Source organism: Drosophila guanche, unplaced genomic scaffold (assembly GCF_900245975.1).
Source record: "Drosophila guanche unplaced genomic scaffold, DGUA_6, whole genome shotgun sequence".
Lineage (NCBI taxonomy): Eukaryota > Metazoa > Arthropoda > Insecta > Diptera > Drosophilidae > Drosophila > Drosophila guanche.
In genome coordinates, this window is record NW_022995747.1 from 3,898,476 (window position 1) to 3,914,535 (window position 16,060).

Genomic DNA, 16,060 nt, shown 5'->3' on the forward strand with positions numbered 1-16,060 from the left:
GACATTAATCATTGGCAGACTCTTGTAAAAATTTGCAAGTACAAGTCAGGTACTTCTGGGAAATGATTGGCTTTCGACATGCTTTTTTATGGCAGCTTTATGAACAGTCGTCGTCGTCTGGCAGCCAAAACGAAATTCTCTTTATTCGATTTTCCATCGCGCGTGCTGTGGAGCGGAGTGGGGTAGAGGGATGACTGCTGGGGGACTGCTCTTTTTTCGTGTGTGTGTTCCAGCATCCCAACTCAATCATTTGGCGCTAGACCGGAAGGAAGCAAACGCCATTTTGCTGTTGCTTTTGTTGTCTGCGCCATTTTAGTTGAGGTTTTCTGTTCTTCTCTTTTTAAAAGTCTGCACATTGTCAGCGATTGTCCCAGGAGTTCAAGTGAAAGTTTAGCAATGAAGCACTCCACCATTATATATGTAGAACGAAGCTAAAGCGTAACTCTAACGTTGCCTAATTGGGCTTAACGACCTGAACATAAAGGGGGCGTGTACTTGGAAGTGGGCCTGGGACTAAGATTGGGATTGGGATTCGGATTGGCATGGGGTTGGCTCTCCGGGCACTTAAAGCAGTAAGCATGCCAGATTGCAGCCCCAGCACCAGCCCCTTTGCCCTGCCCCAAATTGCTGTATGAGTAGACTGCAACATGCCACTTAGCCTCCAACTCAAAATCGTAGTCCAAAATCAATGAAACTGAACGGTAACCGAACGGGGTACGCGCTTTTTGGGGTTAGAGCGCAACGGACATTCCAGGCCATGGAACAGACAGTTAGAATGTCACCCACACACACATGCACAGAGGAAGAGGCAAACTCACAGGCACATATACTCGCACATCAACTGCAATTGCAATCTGTTAACTTGTCCAACAACAGCAGCAGCTCAGCCACTGCCACTGCCACTGCCACTGCCACTCATAGCCAACAATTGACAATAACAAGCAGGCGGCGTCCGCCCAATTTTCAACCCAAACCAAGCCGTTGGCCAACTCTTTGTACGCCTGCAGCTGAAGTGCCTGGCCACCGCAAAGCAACAGCAACATTGACGATAACAAGAGCGAAAGGATAGCTCTGTGGGCCGAAGCATTAGATACCCTTGAAGGATGCAGAATGGCTGAGGGAACGGGTGCTCGAGTAGCAACGAGAGAAAGTATGCTGGAATCTAAATTGGTTGCTATCTGCATGACAGACTCACAGTCAGTTGCACAGTCCATACCATCCGTTTTATAGGGTATTCCCAACACAGTAACAACAACAGCAGCAACACAATTGGAGTTCTTCAATTGCCCACTGTCCAAATATTGCCAGAACACAGGAACGTTGCGCATTGTTTGCTCGTTATTATGGACGTGGCTGTTGATGTGAGCCTGGGAGCGGGCACTGAAGTTGGGAGTGGGTATGGGAAACCTGGATGAGGACCACAAATCTTTTGTCTTTGCAAAAAAACTCTCGTACCATAAATAAATCTCAATTAAACTGCAACCCCTTTTTTCGAGGGAGGCGTTTCCCATGGCCAGGATAACAATCAATCAGCTAACAAGTGACTGTCGAGGCTACTCCTGCGGATTCCGTGTCTCTGGGTTGCCCGTTCCCCTACCACCCCATCCGCGATGCCCCTGTCAAAGATGTCTCTGGCAGTCACACCCCGAATTTTCCCGACTTTTCTATGCCACGCCATGCGGCACTTGCATGTTTATTATTTGGTTTGGCTTTAGAAGCCGGCCCCGATCCCGACTCAGCGGAATGGGATATAGAGGGGAGCAGAGAGGGTCTGGGCCAGGCCAAGTCGCGACGACGTCACAGTCGTTAAGCGTGACTTTTGTTGCTGTTGTTGTTGTTTGTGGTATGCAAAATACCGACGGCGGGAGAACGGAACGGGAACGGGAACGGGAACGTAAACAAAAAGCCGAACTCTGCTCAAGACCAAGTCGAAGTCAAAGTCGCAGTCGAAGCCACTCCACGAACCCAAAGGTAAAGAAGAAAGAAAATGCCATAAAGGTGCCATGGACATAACGACTAATAAGTGCCCTTTAAATACGCGAAACGATGAAGAAGTTTTAGGAAGCCAAACTTGGATATTAGAAGGTGGGTTATGGGCTCTACACATTATAATTGTTTGTTAATTAAGACTAACTAAGGTTGGAATTTACAGGGATAAACATTTTTGCGTTGTAACTTTCGACTGATTTGAATAATAAATAAAATATGTGTATAATATCAATGAAGAATATGTTGAAAAGTTTATTTAAAACTTTTGATTTGAAGATTTGATTACCCAAAAGAGACAACAAATTAATAAAACATTTTTCTTGATAAATTCTAATTCTTTTTTTAAAGTTTACACTTACACAAAACACTTTTAAATTGAATTTTAATTTTAATTCAAAGAAATACTATTCAGTGGATATTCAGCTGAGAAAGCGTCGCCCACAATTGGTTTAACCAAACAAGTTTAGTCACTGCCACAAGCCAAGAGACGCCACGAGCCGCCACAAGCCACCACAAAGCTGAAATACCCAACTTTATCCAGGGAGCAGAGGTGGCTTCGGCAACGTTGGCCGGCCTCGTCCATTCAGTCTTTTGCGAGATTTTATCGTGTGCGGACGTGTCTGCGGGTTTATTTGCGAACTCTTTGGCCATACATCATACGGGTCCCGGTCCTGTCCTGGATTCCACATCCCGAAGCTGCAGTCGTTACTCACGCGATTCACATAGATGCATTGGCCAGCCGTTTGGCGCCACAGCCCCCACCACACACAGTTCGGGAGTCGTCTCTGAGTTAACTTGCAAACAGAACAAAAAGTGCCAAAACAAACAAACACACAAAAAAACTAAAGAAGAAGTAAAACGCGAGAGATTTGAGTGCAACAATGGGGAGGACGACATATGCGGCGGGATGGCTGCTCGGGTAAGTCTCGGATGTCAGGAGTGGGGTCCGGCAGTTTCCTTTTTAGTTTTAAAGAAACTTCCACCAGCCACGCCGCTTCTTCTCGGTCTGGGTGAATGCGTCGACCTTCGTCGTCTCGAGCTCCTTCAAGTCATCGGTCTGTGTGCTGGAGTTAGGGCAGAGAGCAAATCCATGGATTAGTGTGTGTTCGGCTGTGTCGCCTCTGAGTCACCTACTCGATGGTCATCCAATGCCGCGGCATGTTGCAGTGTAGCCTCTTCGTATAGCCACGCTTCCTGCCAGAGGCACACCTAAGAGCAAAATGGGAGTTCGGTTGATTGCAGCAACTTTTATGGTTATGATTATTGAATGAGCAGCGTTGGGGAGCTTAAAATCAAGTGTAAACAGTCGTTAAATACCTTTTCGATTTTCTTTTGGCCTTCGTCTTTTCCGCCTTTTCCTGGCGATGCTCCTCCTGCAGGGTAAGTGCATCTCCGATCTGTTCGCCCGCTGCCGCCTTGGGTGTGTTCCGTGCCTCTATTAACGCCTCTCCGGGCCGATCGGCTGCTAATCGTAATGCCATCCACTCCACTAGCATGATCTCCACCAGCTTATTGATGCTCTGGATCAGCTTGTTTTCGATGAGATCTCTGAGGCATTGAAAGTGCTTCTGGATTATGTTCAAGGCATCCAGCTGCAACACTTCATTTTCCTCGGTCTGGGTGTGCAGGGTTTCCCTGTCATCCGTGGTCTGCACTGCCACACAATCGGTTCCCCGCACTGTCTGCCTGCCCGTAGAGCAGATGTCAATGGTTGTCTGACTGCCTTTGTTCCCTGTGCTGGTCATCACTTGCGTGGATCGGTTATGGCAAATGGCAGACTCTCCCTGACTGCCAATGGACTTGCGCTTGGGATTTAGTGTCTGCTGATGCCTGGAGTAGCTCAGAGTGAGATCCATCGTGTCCACATCCACAGTTCTGTTCTCCCTTCGACGCGGAGATGTTTGGCTGGCCTTGGCCATCTGCATCCTTGGCGACTCTGGGCTTTGGCTGGCTTTGGTGTCTTGGTATATTATTGGGTCAGAGGTTTGACTGCCAGTGTTATCCAGAAGCGTTCCAAGAGTTTGCCTGGACTTGCTGTCTTGACTCAACACAGACTCTGGGGTTTGGCTGCCTTTGGACTTCTTGATTGTCCTAGACCCAACCGTTTGTGTGCCGCTACTCACCAGGGTCAACTTTTGTGGTTTCTTCAGCTTCTTCATACGCCGCAGACGCTTTGCAATGCGACTCTTCCTGCTGAGAGTGCAACGCCGCCTTCGTAGGTGTAAAATTGTGAGCAAACCATTCAACAGTGCATAATGTACAGCATATCTGAGAGGGAGGGGAAGAGGTGCTTATTAACAGCAGTGTAAAATGATGCTCCCACCCCTCACTCACCTCACTTTGCCGCACTGCAGCCGCCACTGGCCACGATGACTGCCGCGTGGACCCTCAGCCATGGACCTTGCCACCAGCTTCTGCAGATCAATTTTTAGATTCAAATTGCCTCCCATGGTATCGCTTTGGTGTCGTCTAAAACTTGGCAATTTTGACAACAACAAAAAGAGGTACAAATAATAAAATAATATTAGGGTCTTGGCGGATTTATTCCAGTTATAAATACAAGTGTGGTGGGGCTATAATGATATGTGGATGGATGAATTCAGGGAATTCTAACAAACAACCTACTGGGTATCGAATTTTCACACGAAACCCTTTTGTGATGTTTTGAAATTTGTCTTTAAATATCCAACACGCAATCTGTGCATCGTTTTCCCCGCCCAATCCCCACCATGTCTGCCCTTGCCATGGTCGGTATGAGCCATGCTGTTCCTGCTGTTTTTGTGTGTGTGTAGTATGGCTTGCGGGCTCCTTTGTGCTTGGCGATTCATTAATAATTCAAAAATGCCGCATATGTTGCACCCTGGATGGGTACGGATGGAGGCAGGACAACAGCAGAAGCGACAGCAGCAGCAGCAGCAACAAAAATGCATTCACTTATTCTGCAATTTATCAATTCGAAGTTAACATGAAAATGGCCACAAAAACCACAACACAGACACACAGAGGATACAAAGGCCATGTGGCAGGAGTCTCAGTAGGAGTTTGAGTCCCTGCCTCGGGTGTTTTCGGAGTTGGAGTTGGAGCTGGGTCTGGGTCTGGGTCTGGGTCTGGGGATGCATCTCGGACTGGGCACTGCTAAATACGTGTTGATTTGAGCGCCTTTCGATTGGATTTGTGCAATCCACGCACTAAACATACAAAACATCGATTGGTGGAGGCGCATCTGCATGGCATGGCAAGGCCCAACCCGTACCGACCCGACCATCCATCAGTGTGTCTCTAATCCCGCCCAGAGGCATGGCTTCCTTTGTGTGTGTGCCTCGGAATTTATGCAGCTTCTCCTTCTAAGGCTCCTCTTTGCATGCATTATGCGGAGTGGAGGCTCAGTTCAGAATGCTATGCACGTCTTGTGGCCTTCGGTTACATTTATTGCATAAAACCTGGCCAATTTCCATTATAATTTGTGTCGACCAGAGACCGCCAAGAGGCCTATTGTAGATAGCCCTAAAAAAACTAGCAGAACCCCCAGCCCCAGCTGCTTAGTCGGTCAATAACATTTCACTTGACAAAGTAGCCAATGAGCAGAAATCTTTGTCTCCCTCTGCTAAGAGGCGCTCTCGGGGGTTCTATGGGAACAGAACAGTTGGCCTAAGTCTCGCCATGCCATGGAGTGCTGTTAGGCGTACACTGAGACAAATATGTACACTGAGAATAAATTTATACACGGAATAACACGGCATATTTCGAGACTCTTTCTTATGGATATATCTGCTTCTGTTTTGCAATGTACTCTTAAATGTACCTATATTTTAGGGGCTCTTTTTAGGCTACAGTCCAGGAGTTTCTCCCAGTGCATTAAACTATGATATACTATCCCACCCAAGCAAGCCCTCGCCGCGTATCAGTGATTGGAACACCCTGGGAGATGGTTAGGAACTTGGAATTTCATCTAATGCTCTCACGCCTTCATGGGTTTCCCATTTCTCAGCCCAGCTACAGCCCCAACCGCAGTGCATTTTTCTTTAGTCTATGATCGCCTTTCCCTCTTCCTCCCTCCCTCTCTCTCTCTCTCTCTCTCTCTCTTGCTGTCTTGTTTCCTGCTCGCTCACTCGTGTGCTGTAATTGTACGTGCTTATTTGCATTTTTATCTGCTTTGTTGTTCGCTTTCTTCCGTGCTGCTGGTATCATTACTTGACACTGACACAAGAGCAAACAGAACGGCAGAGAGAGAGAGAGAGAGAGAGAGAGAGAGGAGTGGACTCTGTCCATGCGTCCGAAGGTGTAAAATTTCAAAGAGGGCGGACCCCTCACTATTTAAAGTCATCTCTTGGGTTACACTTTACCCCTCGACAACTAAAATAAGAACTAAAATAATAAAAATAAAATAAGGGCACATAATGAAGACCTGAAAGCCTGCCGCCATTTGCCGACTGATTGACCCTGAACCCTGGTTAAGGAGCAAGGAGCTGGGAGTTGGGAGCCAGTAGCTGCAGGTACATGGGGTGCCTGGTGCCATGGTCAGCAGGGTCCAATCAAAACCGCATGGAGCCTAATCCCCTCTAGAATTTCGCACATAAAACACAACAACAACAACAAATAATGCCAGCGTATAAAACGAAAACCATAAAAGCAATTTCATATCATTTCGCATCTGTTCTTTTCTGTTCAGATTCTGGTGTCTCGTTTGTCTAGCTGCCGCGGCTCAGGGCAGCAGCAGCAGTAGTAGTAGTCGTTCGGTGGGAGCATCTGCCACACTGCTGGCACACAAGGATGTGGCACACATGCACAAGCTCAAGAGGCAGCAGGACAAACACCAGCAGACGCTGCAACTGCAACTGCAGCAAGGAGTGACTGGAGTGGCAGGCACCAAGCAGCAGCCGAAGAAGCAGCTGTCCAGAAGCGCACATGGCCTGAACAAGAAGCTCCTAGGGTGAGTAGAGCGGAGGGGTGTGATGTGGCGGTGCACGCCTCTTATTTTGGGCTTAATTAAGGCACTGTTTGTGCCCCCAACACTAGAGCCATAAATAACATAATGAAATATTCATGGAAAACTCCCCACCCTCTGCATTTCTCCTTCTCTTTTTGCACATTGTTGCAGCCAAATGGGCTTTATGAAGGTGAAGGCTCCCAACAGCCACAACCGGAAACGTTTGGCCGTTGAGTCACGACGCCATGCCTCGCGCGATGACTCACACATGTTCATCATCAAATTGCCGCCAAATATGCACTACTATGCAGGACCCAATGCCAATGCCGTACAGAATGCAGCACCAGAAATGGCCAGCAGCAGCCAAAAAGGCAACGCACCCAGCAAGATGGAAGCGACAGCAGCAGCAGCAGCAGCCTCGAGAAGATCAGCCACACAAGCAACCGCAGCAGCAGCAGCAGCAGCAGCAGCAACCGCAACGGAGGCGTCGGCGTTGAAAGCTAACGGGAAAAAGGTAAACGGGATTCCATTAGGTTACACCATAGACACACACAATGCCAGCAATGCACTCGCACTTGCGTCTCCCCCCTGGCCAGAACTGGCTCGATGTATGGGGTTTGGTTTGCTTTGCTGTGGCTTGGGGGTTTCTGGGTTCTGACTCTGGTTCTGGGCAACTGGTGATAAACATCGGCCGCGCATGCGCATAAAACAAATTGCAAAAGCGAGACAGAGAGAAGCCAAAGAAGATGTCGAAAGAGAGAAGCAGAAAATGGATTACCCATTTGGGCCGATGGCAACAGAGCGACATGGGAGACGACCGTTGCTGCGGCAGTCATGGTAGTCACCCATATAGACGGGGAAATACTTGCAAGTAAAACCAAGTCTAAAGTTGGACTTCAGCTGCTGAGCTGCCGAGCTGCTGATGATGTGCGACCGACATAGGACAAGCTACAACTGCAACTTGCAAGTTCCACATCATTTTGTTTTGTTTTTGTATTCCCAAAATGGGTATCTTGGGCAGGCCTATAAATAGCATTGGGGGCAGAGGGTTCTGCCCCCTGTCAGCTGTCAGCCCAGGTATCCCCCAGTCGAGCAAGTGCGTGGCAAGCAACGCTGGCAAGTTGCAACATTCCCAGTTGTAATACATTGCCTTTGGGTTGTTGCTGTGTGCTCAGAATTAATGCGGCAAGTGTCAATGTCAATGGATGTGGGACAGGACAGAGAACAGGCATCAGAATCCAGCCAGTGCAGTGGCACGAATATTATTACGCTCTCACGACCCTCCTGGCTCCTTGGAGGGATGCCACATGAACCAGAAATTAATATGCAAGCCATTAACCAACTCCGAGCCTCAATTAAAAATGCAATTTGTTAGAGTCAGTCCCACCAGCCACTAGCCACTGATCATCAATGTGGAGACTAATATAGACGCCAGGCAGCACCGGCCGCAGTCCGTGTCCAGAGCTGATTTATGGGATGACAGTCTCCATCCAGTCCAGTCCACGAGTAATGTTGTCTAATCAGAGTGCGTTTTTCAATTGCAGGTCTCATTTCCCTTCAGCTCGAACGGTCGGCCGGGTCGCATCTACCACTGGAACCTGCCGGTGCTGAAGCAGGCGCTGCAGAAGAAGCCTCACTTTGCCCACGTCTCGGCGTCGGACCGTAACCGGCTGCTGGACATCGAGAAGATACCCACCTGGCGCAAGCCCTGGGAAAATGAGACCATCGAGAAATCTATCACCACCAGCAGCGGCAAGTCCAAGTACAAGAAGTCCCTCAAGCCCAAGTCGCCCACATACTACGCGCCCTCGCAGGCGGTCAGCAAGCAGAGTTTCCACAAGTACTTTGCCGGCAATGGCAAGCCCAAGGGTTTCTATGTCATCAAGGAGCACCAGAGCAAGCCGCAGTTCTATCACAACATCATATCATAATCTAATCAGCATAGCCCATAGGCGGATCTATTCCTATTCCATAACACAACTTCTACTTCTACTTTAGAACACTTCCGTCCAGTTTCGACTCGGATTGCACATGTCGCAATCCCTGCATACATAATACTCGACCGCACTTACTGTCCAACAGTTGGGTGTGTGTGAAATCTATTTTTATAAACGCAAAGAATACAATAACAGCCACGGAATGGCCCATGGTTCCTCTCTGCATCGCCACATTTATCCGTGGAGGAGGGAGGAGAACGGGGACCATTTCGAACTGCATTTTAGCCTAAGCAACTGCGGAAAGCAATAAATTATGGCAAAAACAACAAATATCAACGCTAGGTTTAAGTGCATGTACGATTTTGTTTTGGATAAATAAATATTGACTGATTTTTAAATGCATTAAAGACGTTCTTACTGCTTCTTCTCCTCCACTCCACTCCACTCCTAAACGAAGTCAGACAAAGAAGCGACAAAGAGGCGGTTCTGTCTGCTGTCTGCTGTCTGGTCTCTTGGCTCTGTTTTCTGCTTCAGTTTGTTGACTTTGACTAAGGTAAAAGTGAGCCAAGAAGGTGGGGCAAGTGTCTGGCAAATTATTTGGCGACTGCGAAGAACGAACGAAACAGCTCTTGAGCAGTCAGTCGTCTGAAAATGTTCGGCTAATTATTTAAGCCATAAGCCAGGTCGCTCTACTATGAGAAAGATCTGCACTGGGGCGAAATCAAAACGGAAGCGAGGCGATCGTGCGCATGCGCCATATCTCATTTGGCAGATTCAAAATACACACATAAATACATATGTACATATTTATAAGCCCAGCGCCCAGTTCGTAATAAGTAACAAGAATAATAATCTTGGCAGCGACAAAAAGTCGCAGATTTAATGGGAGATGGCGCACACCTTCACTTCAACTGCCGCATAAATAATGTTGTTTGGCTTTTCTTCTCTTTACTTAATTTCCCATATATTTTTGTGTTCGTTTCTTTTTCTTGGTTTTTTTTGGCGCATAATTGTTTTCGCGGCTTATGCCTGCCTTCCTGCGTCTGCTGACTCACGTACGTTGAACTTTTCACCCGTATCTATCCCCATCAGAATGCGTACATACGCGAGAGTCGGGGCTCTGTCTCTGTCGTATTGAGTGCGCGGCTTAAGTAGATTTAATGACTTGTAGTTGTGCCACAAAGAATGAAACATACATAAATCACTTTTATGACAAATGCCGTCAACTGATGACTGCCTGTCGAAAGCCGCGAGGACGCCAGTAACGTTCCAGGCGTCAGGGATAGGGTCAGAACAGAGGCTGTGTTCCTGAGGCTGGGCATTGATTTTTTATGGCCATCATCAATGCAAATTGCTTTGTTGGCCCCTAGCAGGCGGTAACAGTGCGGATAACAGTTACCGCAATCAAATGTCGGATAACATTCGTTTGTCTAAATGTGCCATTCCCATTCCATAAGCCAAAAGTACGGACAAGTGGCACAGTCGCAGAATCGCAGTCGGAGCCACAAGTTGCAGCATGTTAACGCCATTTCCGCCTGTCATATCAAAATAATTATCTCAAACTGTTGCCTCGACCAAGTCCTAGCCACAGCACAGCGAAACCAAACCGAGACCACGATATGTACGACAACAAGATCTACTGCGGGGCGCAGTCGTTTGCGTGCGGAGCACACACACTCAGAAGTTGATCCGCAGAACTCGTTCTTCACGCAATCTTGATTGTAATTATGTAATTCCGAATTTCTAACTAATTAAACCAACAACTCAGCTAATTGTATTTACATAACGTACCTGTTTGGCAGCAGCTCGACTCCTGTCCAAGGCAGATGCGCTGTGTTTGAGATAATAAGATGACTTAATCTTAATGCTTGATTCAAATTGATGTTCAAGCGTAACGGCTGTGGTAATTACACGCCACCTGGCGATTTTGTTTGACAAGTTGCCAGAGTTACCACATACATACAACATCTCACTTAACCGATTGTTTGGCGCCAGCTCTGATTTCATTTCAGTCAGGCTCACTTATATTTACTTTTAATTACGAAAATCTGAATTAAAGTAATAGTTTTGACACGATTAATTCCGCAAATATCAAGAAACCACATTTCAAAACCAGAGATTTCCCTTGCTCTATAGAAATTCACATTTCCCTCGCATAAAGAAACATAGGCAGCAGGATCTTGTATGGTCTGAACCTTATTTTGTAAACAATCCAACAAAAGCAAGTCATAAAAACTAGCCAAGCTTGTGAAGAATTTGTTAGTCAAACGGAAAAAAATATAGTTTTAGTGCTAAGAGTCTTAGCTTGCTTATAATTTTAAGAAGAATATCAAAATCGAGGAATTTTATTTCCGATCAACAATGTTAGCCCATTATTGACCAGGGGGGTTTTAATATATACACAAATATTATGAAACTTTAACATTTGTTAACGCTCTTTGGGTGAAGATATAGTAAAACTTTGGTTGTGTAAGTAAAGTAGATTAAGTAGAAAGTAGAGATAATAATCTACAGAAAAAACTTAGAAAAATTATTATTTAATTCAAGGTGCTTACATGTCAAAATAGAGCGGGGTAAAGTGGGTTAAATTATTATATTTTTTTCGCATTGACATTTGGAAAATTAAACATAAACAAAAACATGGATAACGAATTGAGCGCCCAGTTGAGAGATCTTATACTGAATACCCGCGTGCCTCTGATCATTGACGATTTCCCGCACGACTGGGAATGCTTCAGGGAATTGTTGCACGAATGGTGCGAGCGCTTTGACAAGGCGGCTGGTCCGCCGGAATTCGAGAGAATGTCCCTGACGGACTGCAGCACACCGCAGTGGGAACGAAAGCGGACGAAGGCCAACATGAGCATGCAGAATTTCCTGCGGGATTACGGCTGCCTGGATGCTCGTCAGACGCATTGGGCGGCCTATCAGTACAAGCGAGCCCACGAGATGCCAGCAAGCTGCTTGAAGGGCATCGACTTCTCGTGCTTTGGCTTCCCGGACCACCAAAACGATTTCACCTTCTGGCTGGGCTCGGAGCAAGCCAACACTCCCTGCCACTACGACACCTTTGGCGTGAACATTGTGGTGCAGGTGTACGGCAGCAAATCGTGGCTGTTGTTTCCACCCGAGACACCGCTGCAGTCCACGCGGGTGCCCTACGAGGAGTCTAGCGTCTACTGCCTGGACAACTTCTATGCTCCTGAGGCGGATAAGCTGCCGCGCATGATGGAGTACAGCGATCAGGCCCACCAGTGCACACTGGTAGAGGGGGATGTGCTCATCGTCCCCCGTCACTGGTGGCACTATGTGGAGGCAACGGCGTGTCAACTCAGTGTCAACTATTGGGTGCCGCTCAAGGACGACATGGACCTGGCGCTGGACGAGTTTCTAGTCAAGCACATTGTTGAGAGCTTTGTCAAGGGCGAAAGCGAACAGACGAAAAAGTATTTATTGAATCCCAATCAACTGGAGGATGTCTTCGCGACGCCCAGCGAACTCTTTGCCCAGTTCCAGCAAGCCGTACAGAATGCCGAGAGCGAGGAGCACAAACGGAAGCTTTGGGAAACCGATTACTTGACAGAGTCCAACTTTAGGGAGCTCCTCAATAAGGTGCCAGTGTCGATTCGACCCGTGGAAGTGATGCCCAAGGAAGAATATAAACTCTTGCTGGAATCCAACTCTGAGCGACGGCAAGCGGAGACGACAACTGCTGCTGCTGCTGCTACTGCTGAGAGTGCGCCAATCAGCTCCACATTGGAGCTACTCATCAGCAGCATGTGTGCTCCGCGCACCATTGCAGGCATGAAGCGCGAATTCTTCAGGAGACTTAGGCAGGGCGAGGTGTAATAGCACTAAAAACGTTTATTGTGATACGTGATAATATTTGTTGCATATATGAGATTAAAATCCACTAAGCCATCAACATGTATGATACGAACGGAAACAGAACCAGTACACACAGAGCATTAAATGCCTTGACCACCATTGCATTGCCGTTTCACTACGATCCGCGGGGAGAACTCATGCGCGAGACCACATTTTCTGTGTGGGTATAGATAGGGTTGCGGCTGTGGTTTACCATCCTGGGGGCTTCTGGTTGGGATAGCCACCCTGCTGTTGGGGTGCATAGCTACCAGGATAGGTGCCATAGTGGCCTGGCGGTGGTCCCTGTGGATAGCCACCCGGATACTGATAATCTGCAAAAGGCGAATGAATTTACATAAGTAGAAATGGGCCACAAATTCCTACTTGTTTTCAGTACTTACTGCCAGGATATGGTAGCGTGGCATACGGATTGAAGCTCTGTGGCATGGGTGGCGGCACATAGGCTGGATATGGCACACCTGGCTGCGCGCCATATGGCACTGGCATGCCATGCACCTGAGCTGGATACGGCATATTGGCAGCAGCAGTCGCAGCCGGTACGCTGGGAGCAGAGCCAGCTGGATTGGATGGAATGTCTGTCGGAGGGTGAGCAAAAATGTTTCATTATCAAACTCTGAAAAGCAATGAGTCGTCTACTTACCGCTGCCACTACCCGAGGTGGAGGCATAGTGCGAGGGCAGAGAGGGCGTGGCCGGGCATGCCTGGCGACTCGACGCTGTGGTTAGGTCCTTCAGGAGCTCCTCCTTTTCCGTTTTGCGAGCAAACACAAAGTCGCTTATCTTGTTCTGGAATACGACCAGCAGCTGGGTGAGGTCGTTGTAGAATTTAGTGCCCTCCTGCAGGTTGCCCGACAGCTCGATGTAGCTATCGTAGGCCGTGGCCAGCTCCTGGTAGAGGGTGTCGCGCGAGCTGCCACAGCTGCCTGTTTCGGAGACGAACGCACCATGGGCGCTCTGAATGTCTGCCACCAGAGACTGCTGACGATCGACGCTCTCCCTCACCTGCTGCTGCAGCGGATTGAGAGTCTGGCCAATGCGCGCCAGCGACAGGGCGGGCTCGTCGATGGCTCCATCTTTCTGCAAGGCCTGCAGGAACTCGTTCTTCATGTCGAACGTGGCCGACTTGAGCTCCGATTCGATGGCATCGCGCTCCGCCTTGATGGTCTCCACATCCTCCATCAGCTGCTTGAGGCGCTGCACGCTGGAGCAGTTGGGATCCACGCTGCCGCTGGCCGAGGGCAGCGATTGCTGGATCTCCTCCGGGGACATAGATAGCAGCTGGATGCCATTCTGATTGGCCTCAAACTTCTGGCGCACAACCTTATCGGCCTCGATGGCATTGTTGATGACCTCGCGATATTTCTTCGCATTGGTGCGGAACATCTCCGTCAGCTTATCGGAGCTAATACGCGTCCAGCGCTCTTTGAACTGCGCACGCAGCTGATTGTCCGAGTCGCGCTCCTCATCGAGCAGCCGCTCCGTTTCGTCCAGAATCTCACGATTACGATTGAGCAGATCGGGCAGTTCCTTCAGCATCGTCTTGACATTTTCCACACCTCCCTTTTGGCGCACCTCGACGGCCTTCTCCTTCAGTGATGGCGGCAGTCCGCTATTGCTATCGGCAGTCTCCACAGCCGCGGGAAGGTTGAGACTCGCCAGCACCGCATTCAGCGTCTGGGTGGACTCACGTAGCTTCATGATCTCCACATTGACAATCTCGTTCTTGCGCATATCGGAAGCGGTCAGGGCACGATGCAATTCCACGGGCACCAGGTTGGTGAAGATGTCCCGGAAATTGGATGCCATGGGTGAGGCAAGGGGCAGAGGCTTTGCCAGCTGCGCTTTGCCTGGGGAGGCGAGTGTGCTCAGCTCTGGTATCATCTCATTGTAAATGAACTCGTTGTCCTTGGTGGACTCGGCCAGGTTGCGCTTGGCCCGACTGAAGTACTCGTCCAGGTACGTCTCGTTGCCGCCTCGCGACTGTGCCGCCGTGAACAGATCGATGGCATTGCGCAGACGAGCGATCTCCTCGCCAATCTTCTTGGCCGCACGGCAGACGAGACTCTGGTAGAGTTGTGTCAAAGCATGGAAGCCAGCCTGCTTGCCGGCCACCGTGGGTATCCACTCCTTCTCCCACAGACTCCGCACCGACTCCTTTTGCATGGCACGCAGCACATCCGCATAGAACTCCTCGCCCTGGCAGCATAGCTTCGCTATGATCAGATTATTCATGTTATCTGCAAGTCCATGAAAGCTGTTATACCGCTTGGATGTGATAAAAACCCTTGGCTTACCTTTAATGGCCTTAAGGATAAACACCTCCTGAGCCTGGGCCACCATCAGGGCCTGCATCACTACAAGCGTGTCCTGGCTGATGTCGGGCGTCGGCTCCGATGGCACAGCCGCAGGCGTGGCTCCCTTCAAGTACTGGAAGATACCAGCACTCTGCTGCAGCAGTTTAATTGCCATCTTGAGGCCCTCGTCATTGTCCAGCTGCTGGCTGGCAGCAATGCTGCTCTGCAGGGCGGCAATGTTGAAGAGCACACAGACCTTCTCATACAGCAACGATGTGTGCGCTGCAAAAGAGAGTTAATTATGAAATTCCACAATTGGCGGATGAGTCACTACTCACTGAGGCTGATTTTGCCACCGAAGATAGAGCCTTTGTCGAAGGCATCTTTCCACTTGAAGGGGATCTGCAATTCGCTGACCGATATCTTTGTCTCCAAAGCGCAGATCTGATCGTAATAGCTGGGGAAACAAAAGCGAAAGGCAGCGAACAATTAAGAGACGACGTCATCCACAGAGCTTGTTTACGTCTGGCCCGAGCACACATACACACACAGGTGGCTGGCCCCCACCGAGTGTCCGAGTAATCTCACTCTTCTAACAAGTGCGTGACTCATGCGGAAACTCCAATAAAACCCCCAATCATAGCACCCGAAATGTACTTACGCATAGACAACCTCCAGAGAGGCCTCATATTTCTCAAAGAACTTCCAAATCGCCGTATTGCGTTGTTTCGAAAACTCATTCACAGCCTCGGAATATTTCGCCTTCTCCTCCTCCGAGGCACCATTGTAGGTGCTCTGGATGAGATTGTTCAGCGGCTTCACAATGTCCACCTCCGATGGCTTCTTCAACGGCACACTCAAAAATTTTGACATTCTAGTTGTACTCTGACAAGCCTCGAATAAATAAATTTTACCCAAGCCGCACAATTTTAATTGGAAATAATTCTTTTTTGTCTCGGTCGACGGACCGACTGAACAGAAGAGTATCGATAATTATGACATCGATGTTTTCGCAATGTTTGGCGC

The 16,060-nt window shown here is 48.7% G+C and overlaps 4 protein-coding genes across 5 annotated transcripts; 2 read left to right on the forward strand and 2 right to left on the reverse strand.

The window, feature by feature from the left end:
* Window positions 1–2,386: 2,386 nt before the first annotated feature.
* On the reverse strand, window positions 2,387–4,559 carry LOC117583411. The gene is made up of 4 exons (XM_034271699.1): window positions 4,324–4,559; window positions 3,307–4,257; window positions 3,124–3,198; window positions 2,387–3,053 (listed from the first exon to the last, which is right to left on the reverse strand). Exons 1-4 carry the CDS (start codon window positions 4,437–4,439, stop codon window positions 2,957–2,959), a joined length of 1,239 nt encoding a protein of 412 aa, XP_034127590.1. The 5' UTR covers window positions 4,440–4,559; the 3' UTR covers window positions 2,387–2,956.
* On the forward strand, window positions 2,560–9,251 carry LOC117583412. Of its 2 annotated transcripts, XM_034271701.1 has the most exons (5): window positions 2,560–2,908; window positions 6,659–6,919; window positions 7,088–7,278; window positions 7,362–7,430; window positions 8,461–8,549. In XM_034271701.1, exons 1-4 carry the CDS (start codon window positions 2,871–2,873, stop codon window positions 7,418–7,420), a joined length of 549 nt encoding a protein of 182 aa, XP_034127592.1. In that variant the 5' UTR covers window positions 2,560–2,870; the 3' UTR covers window positions 7,421–7,430; window positions 8,461–8,549. The 2 variants fall into 2 exon arrangements, with proteins under 2 accessions (XP_034127592.1, XP_034127591.1); XM_034271700.1 differs by having other exon boundaries at window positions 2,563–2,908; window positions 7,088–7,430; window positions 8,461–9,251.
* A 2,204-nt stretch (window positions 9,252–11,455) lies between these two features.
* Window positions 11,456–12,840, forward strand: LOC117583590 (HSPB1-associated protein 1). The gene has a single exon (XM_034271979.1). It carries the CDS (start codon window positions 11,494–11,496, stop codon window positions 12,700–12,702), a length of 1,209 nt encoding a protein of 402 aa, XP_034127870.1. The 5' UTR covers window positions 11,456–11,493; the 3' UTR covers window positions 12,703–12,840.
* Window positions 12,700–16,008, reverse strand: LOC117583587 (programmed cell death 6-interacting protein). Its single transcript, XM_034271975.1, has 6 exons — window positions 15,696–16,008; window positions 15,373–15,491; window positions 15,035–15,316; window positions 13,382–14,977; window positions 13,122–13,316; window positions 12,700–13,052 (listed from the first exon to the last, which is right to left on the reverse strand). Exons 1-6 carry the CDS (start codon window positions 15,905–15,907, stop codon window positions 12,931–12,933), a joined length of 2,526 nt encoding a protein of 841 aa, XP_034127866.1. The 5' UTR covers window positions 15,908–16,008; the 3' UTR covers window positions 12,700–12,930.
* Between the last annotated feature and the right edge of the window lie 52 nt (window positions 16,009–16,060).

What these genes read in the sequence shown, in the direction of transcription:
- LOC117583412 (XM_034271700.1), top strand. Translation starts at nt 2,871, where the DNA reads ATGGGGAGGACGACATATGCGGCGGGATGGCTGCTCGG. An exon ending in CTGAACAAGAAGCTCCTAGG is followed by an intron (nt 6,920 to 7,087) that starts GTGAGTAGAGCG and finishes ACATTGTTGCAG; the next exon opens with CCAAATGGGCTTTATGAAGG. An exon ending in TGAAAGCTAACGGGAAAAAG is followed by an intron (nt 7,431 to 8,460) that starts GTAAACGGGATT and finishes TTTCAATTGCAG; the next exon opens with GTCTCATTTCCCTTCAGCTC.
- LOC117583411 (XM_034271699.1), bottom strand. Translation starts at nt 4,439, where the DNA reads ATGGGAGGCAATTTGAATCTAAAAATTGATCTGCAGAAGCTGGTGGCA. An exon ending in CTGCAGTGCGGCAAAGTGAG is followed by an intron (nt 4,258 to 4,323) that starts GTGAGTGAGGGG and finishes CCTCCCTCTCAG; the next exon opens with ATATGCTGTACATTATGCAC. An exon ending in CGGCATTGGATGACCATCGA is followed by an intron (nt 3,054 to 3,123) that starts GTAGGTGACTCA and finishes CCCTAACTCCAG; the next exon opens with CACACAGACCGATGACTTGA.
- LOC117583590 (XM_034271979.1), top strand. Translation starts at nt 11,494, where the DNA reads ATGGATAACGAATTGAGCGCCCAGTTGAGAGATCTTATACTGAATACC.
- LOC117583587 (XM_034271975.1), bottom strand. Translation starts at nt 15,907, where the DNA reads ATGTCAAAATTTTTGAGTGTGCCGTTGAAGAAGCCATCGGAGGTGGAC. An exon ending in CGGTGGCAAAATCAGCCTCA is followed by an intron (nt 15,317 to 15,372) that starts GTGAGTAGTGAC and finishes TCTCTTTTGCAG; the next exon opens with CGCACACATCGTTGCTGTAT. An exon ending in TATCCTTAAGGCCATTAAAG is followed by an intron (nt 14,978 to 15,034) that starts GTAAGCCAAGGG and finishes ATGGACTTGCAG; the next exon opens with ATAACATGAATAATCTGATC.